At 44.4% G+C, this 19,743-nt stretch overlaps 1 protein-coding gene across 1 annotated transcript in view; it reads right to left on the bottom strand.

Moving 5' to 3' along the window:
• Positions 1-2,841: 2,841 nt before the first annotated feature.
• The window catches only part of LOC134667570 (protein tweety), a 122,124-nt gene continuing 105,222 nt past the window's right edge, over positions 2,842-19,743 (bottom strand). The window contains exons 6-16 of the mRNA XM_063525004.1: positions 18,661-18,804; positions 17,747-17,959; positions 17,463-17,591; positions 16,480-16,617; positions 15,012-15,156; positions 12,715-12,860; positions 11,824-11,921; positions 10,919-11,074; positions 10,042-10,247; positions 9,006-9,408; positions 2,842-8,399 (exon numbers count right to left, since the gene is read on the bottom strand). Of these exons, the coding sequence (XP_063381074.1) occupies positions 10,082-10,247; positions 10,919-11,074; positions 11,824-11,921; positions 12,715-12,860; positions 15,012-15,156; positions 16,480-16,617; positions 17,463-17,591; positions 17,747-17,959; positions 18,661-18,804 (1,335 nt within the window). The 3' untranslated portion in view covers positions 2,842-8,399; positions 9,006-9,408; positions 10,042-10,081. The remainder of the gene's footprint in view (positions 8,400-9,005; positions 9,409-10,041; positions 10,248-10,918; positions 11,075-11,823; positions 11,922-12,714; positions 12,861-15,011; positions 15,157-16,479; positions 16,618-17,462; positions 17,592-17,746; positions 17,960-18,660; positions 18,805-19,743) is intronic.

The following is a 19,743-nucleotide window of genomic DNA, read 5'->3' as shown; positions in this document are numbered from 1 at the left end:
TATTCGTCATCATAAAATCTAGCAAAGTAATCATACCTACGTAGATACTCGTACTCGATCATTTTGTAAGATAAACGACGGTCCACAAGATAAACGAAAGTCCAACTACCCGCGCTGTGGTTATTTAATAATTTTTTCACCGTCTTTTTGCAGTAGGATATTACTCAACGTGTATATGTTTAGAATCTGCATGAATTACGCTTTATTATAGTATTTTTTATATGATATTTTTGGCCACTATACAAAAGTTATTAGCTCTCAAAGCAAAAACCTCCATCCTAAATTTTCATCTTTTTACGTTTTTCTTGTAAAATTACTATGAAGCTGAAAAAAACAAATATCAGCAATGAATTCTACGTCTCCGGTTTATACGAAAATGATACCAAACTTGCCCTAGTAGCCACCAGGACCAGAACAGATTTTTTTGAATGATGGCGGGTGGCGGCCATCTTTGTACCCCCCCTCCCCTTATTGCCTCCCAGGCTTGAAATGCTTAGAATTACTCAAAGATCATATGTGATGAAGCTCATAGCTTAATAAATTTTTTTTGGGTCAACTTCATACCTGACTCCGCTATATGCGCAAGGGGTTCATTTTGAAATATGCACATTTTACAAACTGGGCGAGTGAGGTGTTATTTTCGTGTAATTTTTTATACGGTCTACTTGGCGAATTATAAGGTAGGATTGAAAAATGCATTAGCATTTTTTAACGTAGGTATATAAATAATGAATATTTTGAACGAAAAATGAAAATGTTCATCAATAATATTTATCGTTCGTCTATAAGTCTAAGAAAGGAATCCGCCCCGCCCCCGGTTATAACTTTTTATGACTAGGCCGATAATATCGAACTGACATTGGAAGAGTGCTCGTAAAAATAAAAGATAATTTTATTGTGAACTGGGTTGTAGAAAATATAAAGACGAGCTAGTTTATGAAAAATCCCCCAATTAAGCAACAACGTTAAATAATAATACGTACCTACTAGGGTTTGCGATTCGGATCCGAAATGTATGAAATTATCCGGATCTGGATCCGGATCCGCGGATCTCCCCATACATTTCGGACATACATTTGTCGTGCAACCCCCAGTACCTACTTATTTAATTGTTAACTTTTTGCAAGTACTTTTGGATCTGAATTCTGAAACTATAGTTGATCAAACCAATTTGTCAGTCAATAAGAACCAGGAAAACTATTATATACTCATCCTTTTATTTTGGGTGCTAGTACTAGTGAAAGACAAAGATAGTATGGTTCTCTCTGTCTATGATTGAAATCAAACAGTTATTTGACAACTATATATGTATACTATATAACTATATTTATCGTTCGTCTATAAGTCTAAGAAAGGAATCCGCCCCGCCCCCGGTTATAACTTTTTATGACTAGGCCGATAATATCGAACTGACATTGGAAGAGTGCTCGTAAAAATAAAAGATAATTTTATTGTGAACTGGGTTGTAGAAAATATAAAGACGAGCTAGTTTATGAAAAATCCCCCAATTAAGCAACAACGTTAAATAATAATACGTACCTACTAGGGTTTGCGATTCGGATCCGAAATGTATGAAATTATCCGGATCTGGATCCGGATCCGCGGATCTCCCCATACATTTCGGACATACATTTGTCGTGCAACCCCCAGTACCTACTTATTTAATTGTTAACTTTTTGCAAGTACTTTTGGATCTGAATTCTGAAACTATAGTTGATCAAACCAATTTGTCAGTCAATAAGAACCAGGAAAACTATTATATACTCATCCTTTTATTTTGGGTGCTAGTACTAGTGAAAGACAAAGATAGTATGGTTCTCTCTGTCTATGATTGAAATCAAACAGTTATTTGACAACTATATATGTAATTATGGTGCTGGCTGATAGATATTTAAGCCACGCCACGTCACCGAAGTGTGAAAACTGAAATTAAATTTTATACAAATGCACATAGCTCTATGTTGCTCTGTGGTCGGTGACGGATTAATCCATCGTTGGCATCGAAAAGGTTAAGGGAGAAAACAACTGTATTTCCACACAATCACTTATTTAGTTGTTCCACACATCAATACTAAAACCGATGTTAATATATAAGTACATAATAAAATCGATACTCGATACCCATATATTACAGTATTAAGGGTCATAAGTAGAGATGCCCCGAATAGTGAATTTGGCCGAATACCGAATAAGTACCGAATATTCGGCCACTCTCTCGGCCTAATACCGAATATTCGGCGGCCGAATATTCGGCATGACATGTGAACATTTTGAGTCACAATTATTATGAAAACTGTTCGCCTACAAAGCACAGCAAACAAAGTGGCCGAATACCGAATAGTTTCCGAATATTTGTGGAATCTCTAGTCATAAGACTCGGGCTCTGAAGTTGCGATAAGGCACTTCAGGCCCCGATATCTTCGGACCCTTGCTATCGGGTGATGGGTGTGATTGACGTTTTATGTAACTTGCTCTTCCTTGAGTGTACGATAAACTAAGGAGGCTTTATTGATTGGACTATCGCGATGGGAATGAGCGTTGCGATAGTCTAATGGAAATGGTTGATTTATGATATTTGGTTCCTAATAAAAACTGTCTAAATACGAGTTTAATAAAATAAACTTCCGCGAGATATCTATTTAATATTACACATTTGTGGCTTTTCATTAAAAAAGGGTCCTTCCGTTTCAATTGCAATAAGAACGTTTCAATGTGAAATTTCAACAGAAATTTTGATAGAAACGTCCTTATTGCAGATGAGATAAAGCATAAGGCCTTCTCTGATGGATGAGGACCATAATAGAAGTATAAGGTTTCTCTATTGTTTGTGATTAAAACCAGTTTATATTTTTATCCATTTATTATAATTCTTTGTAAACTCATACACTTGATCTATTCAACCACTTATCCTCGTTATACACGCCGTTACATCACGAAATGAGACTTACTTACAAAAAACCTACGCACAATAATGTATTAGATAACAGACCTTATTGTTTGTCGTTTAGAGTTCATTTTCCCAGTTGCATTCCACTAGAACGTTTGCTAAGTCAAAATAAATTCAATCCCTTTCTACGCTTATTTCGACGTTTCAACCTTAGTCAAAATGTCAAAAGCGAATGAAAAATTATCCCCTTTCGTTATTTCTGTATAGTGACAAAAACCCATCTTTGTTTTTGGTCACCTATTTTATGTTTACCCTCTTTTGGGGTTTTTTTTTGGAAAACTAATTATTGGTGGTTTAATCTTTTGTGGATGTACTCGTAGGTAGTTATTAAATATTATTTCAAAGGTCTTTTTTATTATAAACTGCATCTAATGCATTACAATGCGTAGAATAAATACATAGTTTATAGATTATCGAGCGCACCATAATTGACTTGAAAAAGAAAACCAACGCCTCTAAGCGGAAACTAAAAAGAAATAACCAATACTAAAATCAGATTAATTTTCATTCATAAATTATATGCACAATCACCAAAACTTGAGATTTTTAAAGAATCAACAAAAATATGGCACTCAATTTTATAGACATCGGCAGTGTCGTTTTTTTAATTACAATGCAAAATAAAATGTACTATGGTAACTATTATAGTTTCAACGTCTCTACTGAGGAAATAAAATAGTAAGATAATTTCAAATTAGAAAAGTAATCTAATAACCACAGAGTTGACAGATAGACAGAAGTAGGGTGGCTTGAGATAAAACTGTGACCACGTGTCAAGCCGTTTTCGCACGCACACAAACTCACGCATACAAATTCATTCCACATTAGCTGTGCGAGGCAGGAAGATTCTGAAGAAACACACATTGAGGAAGGAGTGCCAACCATCTAAGTGGTTAAGATAGTAAAAATTGTCGAGTAGAGCTATGGCGGAAAGAAGCAGCTGGGATTAATCCGAACAATTCCTCGGAGTACTCCCCTTTACAGGTATCCGTTTTTTTGATTAACTAGCCTACTTTGGTGTCCCACTGCTAAGCAAAGGCCTCCCCTTGTTTTCTCCACTCGACCCTGTCATCGGCATTTTCCCACCATTTGGGGTAGAATGCGTCCAAGTCGTCCCGCCATTTAGACAGGTAACATGCGATAGAAAATTCAAGGCGAGGCTACATCTATACGCAGCGCCAAGAAGTCAAGCGTTGTGCGCGTGTCGCGCGTAAAAACGACAAAATCGACGTGTTATAAAATACAGTTTTATCATAACTACTGTACCTCTGCCCATCTTTTAACTCTGTGCTAGTAACAAATATTACAACTATTTAATAGATAGTTACTGTGATAAATATTGTGCAGTAATTACATGGAAACGGTGTAACTTATCAGATAGGTAATTTATTGCATTCAGATCCAGAATGCTCAGATTATAATCGGCAATCGACAAGTGTACGGCATGAGCGAGCGTTCAGCGGAGCGTGCGGCGGAGCGGGCAGCGTGGCGACAAGCGGTAGCGTGGAATGAACCGCTTGCATACGTTTTCATTTGTTTAATACGCGCGCCGCTGTGCCCCGCTTTACGCGCCGCTCGAGCGTCCACGCAGGTCGTATACTAAGTATGGTTTTAACAAATTATATAGTGTTATTTAAAAATGGTACATTATCACATGCGTTATATTTATGAAAATTTATATCTTGATGGACCTTGTTTCTCATTATCAACGAAACATTATTATGTATAATATGTGATCAGGAACAAAATAAGATATGTTTAAACTGTAAAAGAATATAGTTAAAATTAGCGTCTAAAGTTAGAACACGTAACAGTTATTCATTATTCAACTCATTGAAGATTTGTTCAGTTAGTGAATTAAATTAAATTTCTTAATAAATACGGAATTAAACTCATAAATAATATAAAGCTAACCCATGCCTACGACTGTCGCCATAATCTTAGAATTTTAACAAGAGTAGGTACAGCTTGTTCCAAAAACACATGCCTGCCAGTTTAGAAAAAAAATAAATTAAAAAGAAACAGCCAGATCATAATATCAACAAAGGGTAAAAAAAAAAGCATAGACAATGAGTCCTAGCAGATTTGTATTTTTGAAACAAACCGCACAAAATCCATTTCTGAAACATATCAAAGACGGTCATATCGCATAAAATCATTGTCGTTTAAAGAAAAATCACTTATAAGTCTCGTTTATAAGGTACCTATAACAACTTGCGTTCACCACCACCACACATAGGCAGTAACACCTACGTTGCAGTATGTGTCCCGTCTACATTACGTTACGAAGGTTGATGAATTCGTAAAGTATGTACAGTCGACGTCAAAGATGTTTACATTTTTGGCCTCATCACAAGGAAGTAAGGTGCAAAAGTGTAAACAATGTAAACATATGTATGACGTCGACTGTACCCAGTGGCGGATTTGCAGTGTTGATCGCCCTAGGCCCCAAGTCCTGTAGTAACTACTAGCCGCCCCTTTCTCAGCACCCATATGTACAGGGTGCTACTGACCATGGGGCTTTAAATCCAGGGCTTGATTCTGCTAGCTAAACTGAGCTACTTTTATTATGGCACCAACCCCGACGTCCCGAAAAAGAAAATTTTACGTTTTCATACATTTTGGCTGATCTGATGTCGACGTTTCCTATGGAAAAGCCAAAAATTTTCCCCCGATTTTAGGGTTGGTCCCATAGTAAAATCAAGCCCTGGAATTAAAGCCCCACGGTCAGACACATACTGTAGACTGCCGCCTTGCTGCCGCCCCTAATATCTTGCTGCTCTAGGCCCGGGTCTACTGGGTCTTAGGGCAAATCCGCCACTGACTGTACCTACTAGAAAAGTCGTGATTCGTCCCGAGTCCGGAGGGTCGCGAAGTTAGAACCTCGACTGAGTGAGCGTTTCTTATCTACTTCATAATGCAGTGTATTTAGTATATGAATATGAGTAAAATGCAATATGACCGTCCTCAAACCTATATTTTAAGCTTAACCTTAATTCTTAGCACTAATTAAATTAAATTATGCATTATCTTTGGCGAATACACTGCTTGCGGTACCGTGAAACTTATGAAAAAAAAAAGATCTTAAAAAATGTACTAAACTCGTTGTAAAGTCTCACAAAATTCTCTATTAATACTGAAGTACAAAACATTTCCGCTCTGTAAGTGGTACCTTTTCACTTAAAACTACACTTTAATAATAGCTAGTAAGACTATTTTATACATTAGAAAAGTGACCAGGAAATTGGCTTTACAGATAAAGTATAAATTATACGAAACATACTTTTGACAGCTCTCCTGCGCCATCTTGTTTTTATTACCTTGTACTTATCTAAAATAAGTTAGGTTACTTTATTTACTAAAAGTATTATGTTTCTCTTTACCTGTACAGTAAAGAGAAGCACCAAGAGTGACTAAACGCGAAACCTCCAAGCGCATAGCCACCAGATAATTATAAATGAAAAATAATAACTTAAACACTTACAAATTGAGACTAATCAAAAATGATCGTCAAAATTGTTCTAACCTTTCATGATCACATTTCTTTAAATATTATTATTAATATAATTGTGGTGTTACAGCGATAGCAGTACGTTCATTATCTTAAATATCATCCCCTACTTTGTCACATAACAGTTCATATTGAACCTTATTTACAGAAGGTCAAAGTTGAAATTCCATTACCCTCGATGGAATGTTCATTTAGTTCGATTAAACATTAAATTAAAAAGTCTACGTTATTAAGTTTAAGAAGACTACAATCTATTTACAAAAGGTTTGCTACGTTCCCAGTCCGTATTGAGCTGACTTTAATCATCTAAATTTTCCAATCTCTTACGCATTCGATATTGAACATTATTTCGCTTACAGCAAGGTTGCTTTTGCAACGACAAAAGCTTGGAAAACTTGGATCACGGAGCATCATAAGAGGTTCTAGGTTATCCGTTCAAATATACAAGTCAATAAAACGTTCACACACACTACAGTAACTTCGAGTCGTATATTACAGTTATATACACGTTAAGACAGTTTCCTACTGGCTTCAAGCCTTGCTAATGCTGCCTAGGAATTTTGACACGAATTTCAAATGGCGTAAGGTCGAAAATCATAGTTTTGTTTAATCCCTGTACATTTGAAATTCGCAAAAAAAGATTCCGATTTCAGCCACTATGAGTTGCCAAGTGTAACTCCCTACTATTTGGCATCTTTCTAGCACTTTCGCTAAAAAGCGTCTAAATACCAACAGATAAGTTTCAAAATCCATTGTCTTAACCAGAGTTACTTACGTCTATTGAGCGAAAACCGATTCAAAAACACACAGTCAGACAAGAGAGGACTCTTGAGAAATTTTTGTATTTTCACTTTTTTTAATAAGAAAGTTTTCAAAAAATTATGTTATTGGTCGTTAAAATTTACTGGCACAGCCTTCATGTGGACATGATCAAATGATACGCGAAAAAGTAAGGTCACATTTTTACCAAAAATCATTCTAAGCTATGAAAAACCAGTAAAAACAATAGGCCTTTTCCAATGTGGTAAAAACCGCATCAAAATTTTGTTAAATATTTGTGCTATTAAAAAAATGTCTTAACTAACGTTTGAATAAATTAACGCCGTTCAAAAACACACATTAGACCAAGTACATTTATTATTCCTTGAGATTTGAGCATCCTTACTTAATAGTCTCCATTTCCAACAACACAAATTACAATTATTGCATGCTTATGGCAAGAAAAACCGCTTCACTATGGTTCTAATAAGATATCCTTTATAATTAATCACTCTACTAAACGTTTTTTTAATATTTAGCTAAAAACTTTCGGACGCCACAAACGTGACGAAAAGAATACTGACCGTTTACGAACAGTTAGATAAAAATGTCACATTTATTTCGAAAATTCATTAAGTATCGCTTCGACTACCGTATTTACTTTAAAAACACGGGGTCGTTTGAAAGTCTTTTAATAATTTAGTACCAACCGTTTTCACTCTTAGCACTTTCAACCTCCCGAACGGAGGCGTTCGAAATTTAAAAATCTAAATCCGAATCACTGCACTATGAGAAGGTGGTATGCGTCGTTCGTGTCGCGTCGGAAATCGCACCTTGCGAGGGAAAGGATAGGGTTTAAAGTTCAATGATAGCATAGAGGCGGCGGCACCGTTTGCGCTGCGTCGTATTTTGCACCTTGCGGGTTGAGGATAAAGCTTAGAGTTCAATAAGTCGCTTCGAAATTTAGAAATCGAAATCCGAATCACTGCACTATGAGAAGGTCGTAAGCGCCGTTTGGGTCGCATTCGAATTTGCACGTTACAGGTAAGGGATAGAGTTTAGAGCTCGGTGACGGCGTAGAGGTCGCGGTGGTCGTGCTGGGGCTGCGGGCGGTCGGGACGGCGGCGGTGCGTGGTGCCAGTGTTGGGCGCTGGCTGCTGTCGACGCGGCCGTTGGAGCGATCTGCGACATCATGGATATTATTGATAATGATAATTTTTTTTTAACAAGCAGAAACGTCTGCAAACGATGCTATTAAGCTTAGAATAAATTTAAAAGTGGATAAATTACTAGGTGAGACTTGAACTCACGGCCACCATAGGTATTATGAGTTAAGGGGACTCTAGCGACATTTACCGTAAGAGTTTTTGGAAGTGGTAAGATTTGCTGGCTATGGATGAGGTCTTGGTGGCTCAGATGGCAGAGCGCTGCAGTGTCAACCTAGAAGTCGTGAGTTCAAATCTCACTCAAGACAGTATTTTTTTCCACTCTTAAATTTATTCTAACCTTAATGATAATATTTTTTTTTTAATATATCATAAGCCCGCAAACTTTGACTCACACTTTCGTGTGTTCGAGTTTAGGTTACTTATTAGGAAAATGTAGACCAATTCCTTGTTTGTGGAGTCAAGAACTTAAAATGAGCTGATCGAAAGGTATGGTTTAACTTGACATTAGAGTCTGAAGCAGTATAATTTGTGAGTCTTTAGCATCATGTGTTTTCATATTCAGTTATTAAAGTAATTTTTTGCTGAATATTATGCGATAACAAAACATAAGATTCCTTACCGATACTCGAGCGCGGCGGCCGACAGCGGCTGCGGTTCCGTCCGCCTCGGCGGCCGCACCGTAGCATACTTGTCCTGCTCTCTCGGCTCCCGCGGCAGCTCTCTCGGTTCCCTTTGCTCGCGTTGCTCCCTTGGCTCCCGTTGCTCGCGTTGCTCCCTTGGCTCTCTTTGCTCGCGTTGCTCTCTCGGCTCCCTCGGGAGGTCGCGGGGCAGCTGCGGGCGGGGCGGGTGCGGGTTGTGGTGCTGCGGGTGCGGGGGGTGCTGGGGGTGGGAGGGGAGGGAGGGGTGCGGGGTGAAGGTGGCGAGCGGCGGCGCGGGCGCGGCGGGGCGCAGGCGCGGCGCGCGCGGCCCGAACGAGGCGTACTTAGGGTCGAAGCGGTTCAGGGCGGTGCGGCTGGCCTGACCTGCGAATATTTGCCGAAAGTTAGTAGTATTTTGCAACAAGAATTACATTTAGGATTGTACACTAAATGAAACAACTAAAGCACACTTGAACCCATGTTTAGAGTTGTAAGATACTTTGGTCAATCAGAGATTAATTTTATTAATTTATTTACTAACCCAATTAATTATAAATTTGGAATAGCTTACGGAACTATTTAATGCTTTTACCAGTAATTTTCAGTGTGCTAACCTGAAAATAAAGCAGGAGTGTCACCATCAAAGTTTACTTCAATTCCAGGAATTAGGTTAGAATAGGAGGTATTACTGCAATGTTCTGCCGCCAGAGTGCAGCACTAATTTATTAAGTAAACCATGAAGTAACTTAAACACAGAAGGCCTTAAACAGTTTTTTGACAAGTTTTCACTACAACATTGATGCATCAAGGCGGTTTGTTTACAGGTGGCCTGCCGCGAAACGCGAAAATCGAAATTTCTTTATCTGCCTCTCTATCGATCGAATAGGCAAGAGTGATAGAGACGCAGAAACCGAACTTTCGACTGTCGTGTTTGACAGTAGGCCATGTGATTGGCCTAGTGACGCCCTCTACGCAGAGTTTTGCGTAATATTCCGTATTAATAAGTAATTAGCTGACCCTTGTTAAGTTCGGTGTTGAGCGCGCCGCCGGGCCTATCTCAGTAGAAGTCGTTGCTCTCCAGCGTCTTGCACTGCTTGCTGAGGGTCGCGTATTTGCCGTTGTGCGGCGCGCGGCCGAGCGTGTGCGACCCGCCGAGAGAGTCCACGCCCATCGAGCTGCTCGCGCCGCGCCCGAGTGTCGCGCTGCCCGACATGCGCGATCTGCTGTTGAAGATAACATGTTTGAAGGTTAGTTTTACTTTGAACATGTTATTCATAGTTCTATAAAATCATTTTAAGAATAGTATAATACTAAATAAATTGTACTTAGATATGGAAGAGCGGTGCCTCCTATACTCTGTATTTAAATAAAAGTAAACAAATAATTTGTACATTTTCGGGTAGTTATAACATTTATTGGTTAACCAACCAAATACAAAAACCTTCAAACAAGACGACCGGTCTGGCCTAGTAGGTAGTGACCATGCCTGTGAAGCCGACGGTCCGGGGTTCGAATCCCAGTAAGGGCATTTATTTGTGTAATGAACACAAATATTTGTTCCTGAGACATAGGTGTTTTCTATGTATATAAGTATGTATTTCATCTATGTAAGTATGGATACCGCCTAGCAGCCATAGTACAAGCTTTGCTTAGTTTGGAGCTAGGTTAATCTGTGTAAGATGTCCCCTGACAGCAACCTTTAAGCAACCTGGTGCTTGAACCCACTCAGGGTAGATTTATATTTAATTACACAAACGGGTCTACCGCGATATAATTTCATTGTTTTTACCTTTAATTCCGACGTTTTGCGGTAGTCCCGTTTGTGTTATTATAATTAAATATGTGTACAAAACGCGAGAGTTTAAAGTGTTATAGGGTAGATTTAAGTAGGTACCTGGGTCGCTGGTCCAAATCACACAGTTGTACTGCGGCGCTGTAGCTGGGCGGTTTGCCGTTGGGGAAGGGCGCGGGGCGGGGCAGGGTGCGGCTGCACGCGCTGCTGCCGCCGCTCGAGAGGAACGGTGCTTGCTCTTCGCCAGTTCCGGCGCGTCTGGAAATACAAATGTACAAGTATTATAGTGTGACATGAAATAATAGAAAATAGAAATTAAATAGATTGGAACTTAATAAAATCATGGTTAAGCATTTTACGTCAAAAATGTGACAGTTACGTAGGAAGTGGCGCCGATAATTTTCTACAATTTCTTGTTGGACTTCCTAGACAAAATTATGTTAAAATACTACTTTCTATGGAGTTCTCGACACAACTACATATGTAGGTATATTATAATTATACAACATTTTAGTGAACTATAATGAATATAACTAAATATCTCCCGCCGCGGACGAGATTTTCCAAACGTTAGAACCAAAGACATTAACGAGCTTCCTACTGCTCAGATTGCACTTCTTATGTTTGATTATTTCAAATGATTTCTAGATAAAAACCGGATAAGTGCGAGTCGGACTAGCCCACCGAGAGTTCCGTACTTTTTAGTATTTGTTGTTATAGCGGCGACAGAAATACATCATCTGTGAAAATTTCAACTGTTTAATAGCTATCGCTTTCATGAGATACAGCCTGGTGACAGACAGACTGATAGTGGAGTTTTAGTAATAGGGTCCCGTTTTTATCCTTTGGATACGGAACCTTAAAAACTATTGTATACAATAGTGACATAATTACTTTTCAAATCTCGTGCCTTCATCATCATCTCAGCCGAAAGACGCCCACTGCTGACAAAGGCCTCCCCCTCCCTTTACAGACTAACAAATGTATAAGTAAAAAACACTACGTACTTGGTGTTAATGTAGATCCAGGCGTGCGAGTCGACGAGAACGATGGCGGTGAAGAGGAAACCGGCCGCGATGGCTGCCAGCAGCTGCAGCGACAACGCCTGCAAGAATATATTCATATGTAAAATATATTACAAGGATATTGAGGACTGGATTTTTTTTATTGTCTTGTTTATAAAATCAAGGAATTGATTTCATGTAGGTCGTGCGGTCTACTAAACACAATGTTTTATGAATGCAACACAGCGACAGCGATTCCCGGCAGATTTCTCGGTTTCATATTTCATCGGAAGATCAGTGCTGCAATTCGCCAGCAAGATGCTGAGATGAGACCATTTCGTGGCACTTTCTCCTTTTTGTGCTTTCGAATAGATTATTTTCATTCTATTTATTGCAACAAGTCACTGATGGCTCGCGTTCCGCTCGTCAGAACATAGATACCACATTATCAAACTGCACAACGGGACTTAATCGCGTATTTAAGTTTTAAGATTTACCCCGAAACCCGAAACGTCGCCGTCCTCGAAACGTCGGAGGTAAATCTTAAAACTTAAATACGCGATTAAGTCCCGTTGTGCAGTTTGTTAATGTTTAATAATCGTGATAGATACCACATGCCAGTTTCATCGCACTTACAGTGCAAGTAGAAAGCTGGCCGACTGGTTGTATGCCCAAGCGGGTGGCGCGCGCAAAGAGAAGTCTTAATTACGATCCATTTCACTCTGTGCGTGTCACATTCAGGCATTCGCCAGATTAACCATACTCGTAGATGGTGTGTTACAAGGTGTTTTTACTGTAGGTCGTTAACGGCAGAGATTGCCCTACCCGGTTAGTATTTGATTGAGTAAGGATATACTGTAAAGGCCATCCTACTCATTCCCTAGTTGCCGTTACCTGCAGGCCCGCGTCGCAGGCGGCCCGGGCGCCGGCCACGAAGTACGCGCGCGCCATGCGGCACTCCAGCGCGCCGCTCAGCGACACCAGCGCGCGCTCCGCCTCGCCTGTTCCGGCGCCGAGAGCCCCTAAAGCTGGCTGGAGCGCTGCAAATATACATTCATTATAAGTATTAACATCAGATGAATTCTAAATCTTTCTTTGTAGCACTTTACAACGACCGTAAAGATTTGGCAACATGTAACAACTGTGAGAATTCGAATCATTGCGAAGCTTACGGATGGCTCGACATATGAGACCTCGTGACCGGGGTTTAGTAAACGCTTCTCCATCTACAAAGAGAGAGCAACGAGAAAGAAGAATGTAGATCAGATTTAGGTTCTCGTCGTGAGCGGACGAAGAGCAGTCTTAAAGCGTAGCCCCCATCCCCCATCAGTGATGGGGGATGGGCCATCACCCGTCAATCTAATCAAAATTCGGTATACATTCCGAGAGCCAAATCCCATCTACCTCTAAAAACTTAAAGGAGAAGGGATAGGGAGTAATAAAAAATCTTGTTTCTTTCAGGACCGTTGAAAAGCCGCATGACATTATGACCAGAGGCTGACTGCCACCACGGTGCGCTCGGTCATCAGGATGTCAACAGGATGGTAGAAGATAGCATGATATAGTTAGAGTGAGGCAGGCATATTACCAGGGTCGTTGCACAGTTGCGGCGCGCCGCGCGACAATCAGGTCAGAGCCTCACCGCCACCACGGCGTGCAGAGCGTTACGTTACGCAGCTATATCAGGATGTCAACATGCTGGTAAGAGAGATATAGTTAGAGTAAAACAGACATATTACCAGGGTCGTTGAACAGCTGTGGCGCGCCGCGCGACAGTATAGCCAGGGCCTGGCGGACGGCGACCACCGCACGCTGGGCGTTACGCAGCTCCATCAGGATGTCTACATGCTGGTAGAGGACAGACATATTACCAGGGTCGTTGAACAGCTGTGGCGCGCCGCGCGACAGTATAGCCAGGGCCTGGCGGACGGCGACCACCGCACGTTGGGCGTTACGCAGCTCCATCAGGATGTCTACATGCTGGTAGAGGACAGACATATTACCAGGGTCGTTGAACAGCTGTGGCGCGCCGCGCGACAGTATAGCCAGGGCCTGGCAGACGGCGGCCACCGCACGCTGGGCGTTACGCAGCTCCATCAGGATGTCTACATGCTGGTAGAGGACAGACATATTACCAGGGTCGTTGAACAGCTGTGGCGCGCCGCGCGACAGTATAGCCAGGGCCTGGCGGACGGCGACCACCGCACGTTGGGCGTTACGCAGCTCCATCAGGATGTCTACATGCTGGTAGAGGACAGACATATTACCAGGGTCGTTGAACAGCTGTGGCGCGCCGCGCGACAGTATAGCCAGGGCCTGGCGGACGGCGACCACCGCACGCTGGGCGTTACGCAGCTCCATCAGGATGTCTACATGCTGGTAGAGGACAGACATATTACCAGGGTCGTTGAACAGCTGTGGCGCGCCGCGCGACAGTATAGCCAGGGCCTGGCGGACGGCGACCACCGCACGTTGGGCGTTACGCAGCTCCATCAGGATGTCTACATGCTGGTAGAGGACAGACATATTACCAGGGTCGTTGAACAGCTGTGGCGCGCCGCGCGACAGTATAGCCAGGGCCTGGCAGACGGCGGCCACCGCACGCTGGGCGTTACGCAGCTCCATCAGGATGTCTACATGCTGGTAGAGGACAGACATATTACCAGGGTCGTTGAACAGCTGTGGCGCGCCGCGCGACAGTATAGCCAGGGCCTGGCGGACGGCGACCACCGCACGTTGGGCGTTACGCAGCTCCATCAGGATGTCTACATGCTGGTAGAGGACAGACATATTACCAGGGTCGTTGAACAGCTGTGGCGCGCCGCGCGACAGTATAGCCAGGGCCTGGCGGACGGCGACCACCGCACGCTGGGCGTTACGCAGCTCCATCAGGATGTCTACATGCTGGTAGAGGACAGACATATTACCAGGGTCGTTGAACAGCTGTGGCGCGCCGCGCGACAGTATAGCCAGGGCCTGGCGGACGGCGACCACCGCACGCTGGGCGTTACGCAGCTCCATCAGGATGTCTACATGCTGGTAGAGGACAGACATATTACCAGGGTCGTTGAACAGCTGTGGCGCGCCGCGCGACAGTATAGCCAGGGCCTGGCGGACGGCGACCACCGCACGTTGGGCGTTACGTAGCTCCATCAGGATGTCTACATGCTGGTAGAGGACAGACATATTACCAGGGTCGTTGAACAGCTGTGGCGCGCCGCGCGACAGTATAGCCAGGGCCTGGCGGACGGCGACCACCGCACGTTGGGCGTTACGCAGCTCGGCTGTGAGGATGTTCTCGCGGGACACCTTGCACGATAAGTAGTAGTGCACCATCTGGAATAATTAACAGGTGGAGTGAGAACTGATAACAATATATTATTATAATATGATGAATATAAAAGTAAATAAAATATATAAAAAATACATATAAACACATAATAAAAAACCTAAGCTAGGGTGTCGCCGGCAGCGGGGCAGGACCCAAGCTGTTGGTGGTCAGGACTGCAGAGAGAGGAACCGGCGGACTATCAGCGCCGTGTCCATTATTATTATTTGGAGCCTGTCGTGTCCCACTGCTGGACAAAGGCATCCCCCCAATTTCTCCACAATTCTCTGTCCCGTGCTACGTCTGGCCACTCCTTTAAGAAGGAGTCTAGTTCATCCCGCCATCGCCGGCCGGGTATGCCAGATCCCCGATTTGAGTTTTAACAATATATGTATAATGATGTCTTCTTTTTCTTGGGCTTTGGGGTAGTTGTTAAGTGGAGTGGACTCACGTCAAGCGGCAGGCGGTGCGGGGCGTAGTTGGCGAGCGCGGCGGCGGGGTCCTGGCAGGCGTCCGCCGCCGCCACCGCGCCCGCCGCCAGCAGCGCGCCCGCCAGCCAGCACGCCACCAGCGCGCCCACCTGTATATGTGTTCTACTTGGGGTGTTGGTAAGTAGAGTGGACTCACGTCGAGCGGCAGGCGGTGCGGGGCGTAGTTGGCGAGCGCGGCGGCGGGGTCCTGGCAGGCGTCCGCCGCCGCCACCGCGCCCGCCGCCAGCAGCGCGCCCGCCAGCCAGCACGCCACCAGCGCGCCCACCTGTATATGTGTTCTACTTGGGGTGTTGGTAAGTAGAGTGGACTCACGTCGAGCGGCAGGCGGTGCGGGGCGTAGTTGGCGAGCGCGGCGGCGGGGTCCTGGCAGGCGTCCGCCGCCGCCACCGCGCCCGCCGCCAGCAGCGCGCCCGCCAGCCAGCACGCCACCAGCGCGCCCACCTGTATATGTGTTCTACTTGGGGTGTTGGTAAGTAGAGTGGACTCACGTCGAGCGGCAGGCGGTGCGGGGCGTAGTTGGCGAGCGCGGCGGCGGGGTCCTGGCAGGCGTCCGCCGCCGCCACCGCGCCCGCCGCCAGCAGCGCGCCCGCCAGCCAGCACGCCACCAGCGCGCCCACCTGTATATGTGTTCTACTTGGGGTGTTGGTAAGTAGAGTGGACTCACGTCGAGCGGCAGGCGGTGCGGGGCGTAGTTGGCGAGCGCGGCGGCGGGGTCCTGGCAGGCGTCCGCCGCCGCCACCGCGCCCGCCGCCAGCAGCGCGCCCGCCAGCCAGCACGCCACCAGCGCGCCCACCTGTATATGTGTTCTACTTGGGGTGTTGGTAAGTAGAGTGGACTCACGTCGAGCGGCAGGCGGTGCGGGGCGTAGTTGGCGAGCGCGGCGGCGGGGTCCTGGCAGGCGTCCGCCGCCGCCACCGCGCCCGCCGCCAGCAGCGCGCCCGCCAGCCAGCACGCCACCAGCGCGCCCAGCGCGCCCACCTGGACACATAAAAGTAGGGCTAATTTAGGGCCAGTTGCACCAACCACATTTGACAGACTGATCAACGTCAGGCGCCGCGCCCCGGCGCGCCACTATGAAACTTTCCATACATACAAATTTTGCGAACTCTTTAACGATACAAACAGTTTGGTGCAACCGACCCTTAGACAATGCGAGAACGCGCATGCGAGTTTCATTACATTGCGGGTTTTAAGCGGTCGGTTGAATTGGACGTAACCAACAATCCGCAATGTAACTAAAATTGCATGCAAATTCGCGCGCCATCTAAATCAACCCTAAGTGTCGAGCCTAAACCATTAGTTGGGACCTCGCGTCGACTCGTAAGTAACTGGTTAAATGGTAAAAAAATGGGTAATATTCGGTACAATAAATATCCCAACTTAAGTACCCACATTGTTATAAATACTTGATGTATAAAAAAGTGAATACTTACGTTAGCATACTCACTGTACTAAGGTATGTACAAAATTATCATTTCTACAAAACATTTCTATGACATCGGAAATTCACGAGTCATAGAGTTAAACCAAGAAAACTCTGCAGAGATTTTGATAACCCACGCAGTGCAAGTGTTATTTTAAACGTCAAATTTCTATGAAATTATGAAGTTGAATAACACTTGCACTGTGTGGGCATCAAAATCGTTGTAGACTTTTCTTTTTCTTTCTCTATCGTTCAGCTCAAACACCTGACTGTTATAACTCACTCGCAACGCCGTATTTTAAATACTTCTGAGAAGAGTCGCAACTCAAGCGTGCTCGAAAATGGAGTGAAACTACCAGAGCACAGTAATCTGTTTAGGCGTTGGGCATTTTAAACTTACACAAAGCAGCAGCAGGGCGCGCCTGGAGCGCCTCGCGGCGGCCGCCAGCAGCGCCACGCACACGGCGCCGCCGCAGCACCAGCCCGCCATGCCGCCGGCCCAGCGCGCCGCCTCCCACACCCATGCGCGCTGCAATCATAAAGGGATTTAATTCGTCACCAGCGCTGTCTGGGTGGACACCGGAGCATCCAGTGCATCGTCGAGGGCAGGCGCGGGATCCTATCACTTTTTAAATCAAGAGCCATCGATTGTCACGTAAATTTTAGCCGAATATCGAATCCTACCTTCATAAAAGCATCCAAATTGAGCTGCGCCAACGGTCTTCTCAGATTATCGGCCGCGGACGCCGCAGCGGAGGCATTATTCCTCAGAGTGGACAGCGCCCGCAGCAACGTTCCCAGCGCAGTTTGGTTGGAGACGGGCGCGTCCAGCGCGTCGGCGAGGCGCGCGAGCGGCGCGCGGGCGCGGGACCCCATCGCTTCCTCCAGGATGCTTGACTGTGGAGAAAGAAATTTGAATATACATGTGAGTCTTGGACAATTTTTTATTGACAACGTTAGAACACTGTGTGAGAATTAAACCCACACGCCTCCATTGCTTCATGATGCTCGTAAAGATACTTTTTTGCTATAGGTCTTCTTGAATAAATAATATTATGAATCCTCCTTGTACTCAACTCCACTATGTCTAAATATGTCTACTCCTACTACAGCTCTCAAGGCAATCTCAAGCAGCGGACACGGGAATAACCCCGTTTACAATATTTGTCATTAAGGACAGGGAAGTCTCAAGTCATCGATGTAGGTCGGAGAGCGGCAAAGCTTAAGTGGGACTGGGCTGGCTATATCTGTCGTATGCTGTGGGCCAAGATTACCACAGAGTGGCAGCCCAGCTCAAAACGAGGATTTGGCCGACCACGTCGGCGATGGCGAGACGAGCCTAGACTCCTTTTTAAAAGACTGGCCGGAAACTGCTCAAAACCGGGAGGTATGGCGAAAACGGGGGAAGGACTTTGCCCAGCAGTGGGACACAACAGGCTCTCAATAATAATAATGACAGGGAAGCAAGTAGGGACTGGAGCTTTACACTATATATTACGCTTTTACATTATACATATATTACGCTTGCCGCAAAGTGTCAGCGGCCTTATAGTCCAACAAGTGCCAAGTTTAGTCAAGTGCCAAAAAAGGCGTCGTACCTGGTTCTTCACCGTATTGACCAGCGCCGCGAGCTGGTTACCAGCCTGGATGCTCTGCAGCATGGCGTTGTGAAGGTCGTCGTTGCCGAAGAGACCCACACCTATCGCGCCGCAGCACAGCACTGATAAGATCATGAGCGTTATCTGAAAGACAGGAATACGGTTAGTGTAAGGCCTGAGTGGACGCTCGAGTTGGGCGTGCAGCGGGGCGGGGCGTGCGGCGTGCATGTTAAACAAATGCAAACGTATAGGAGCGGCCTTAGTGCACGCTGCTCAAATCATTTGTGAGCCCGACGCCACGCTGCACGCCCCGCCGAACGCTCCGCTTCCAGCGTCCACTCAGGCCTTACACTTAAGGTTAAAGGTAACCAGCAAGCGTATTATGGATAACTTTATCCACGTGATAGAATAAGTGTCACTTTAAACACCACGCGAATAAAAGAGAGGGACATCTTCGTCATTATCACGCTGTCACGTAGGGAAGTATGATCATCATATCCGTAAAGAATGAAATAATATTAGGTACCTAAGTAGTTGTTCAACAAATGTTCTCGCAGTGCGTTTTTGATGGACCCCGTATATAATAACCACATAAGTTAGATTACAAAAATTACGAAACGATCAAGTGACATACGTTTAACTTACACATGGTATGCGTCAATTGTTTTTACACTGCCCCAACTTTTATAGCCAATCGACACGAGAAAGTTTCATCAAAAAACTCTAACCTAAAACACATTACCATGTTAATGCTTATACCAACGGCATTTAATGGGTTCAGACGGATCGCTGACACATTGAGGACCATTAAATGGGACGTAAACCTTGAACGATCCCATATTGCTGCACCACGAATTACAATCACCGTATCTACATTTCAAAATTCATTTCATTATACAACTTACATGTAAGGCAACAAGGTATATAATTGAATGTCTTTTTAAAAGCACATACGACATGCTGAGCGTTGCGCGTGCAGCATATGGCGACCGTACTGTGAGAAGTCTGATTGTGTTCACAGTATTAATAGAGTGTTATTCTTATTACATTGATTATTCAAACGTGCATCGGATCTATGTCAAC

This window comes from Cydia fagiglandana, chromosome 9, assembly GCF_963556715.1.
Source record: "Cydia fagiglandana chromosome 9, ilCydFagi1.1, whole genome shotgun sequence".
NCBI classification, from domain to species: domain Eukaryota; kingdom Metazoa; phylum Arthropoda; class Insecta; order Lepidoptera; family Tortricidae; genus Cydia; species Cydia fagiglandana.
Note: the sequence above shows the minus strand (reverse complement) of the source record. Positions and strands in the feature narration are given on the sequence as shown.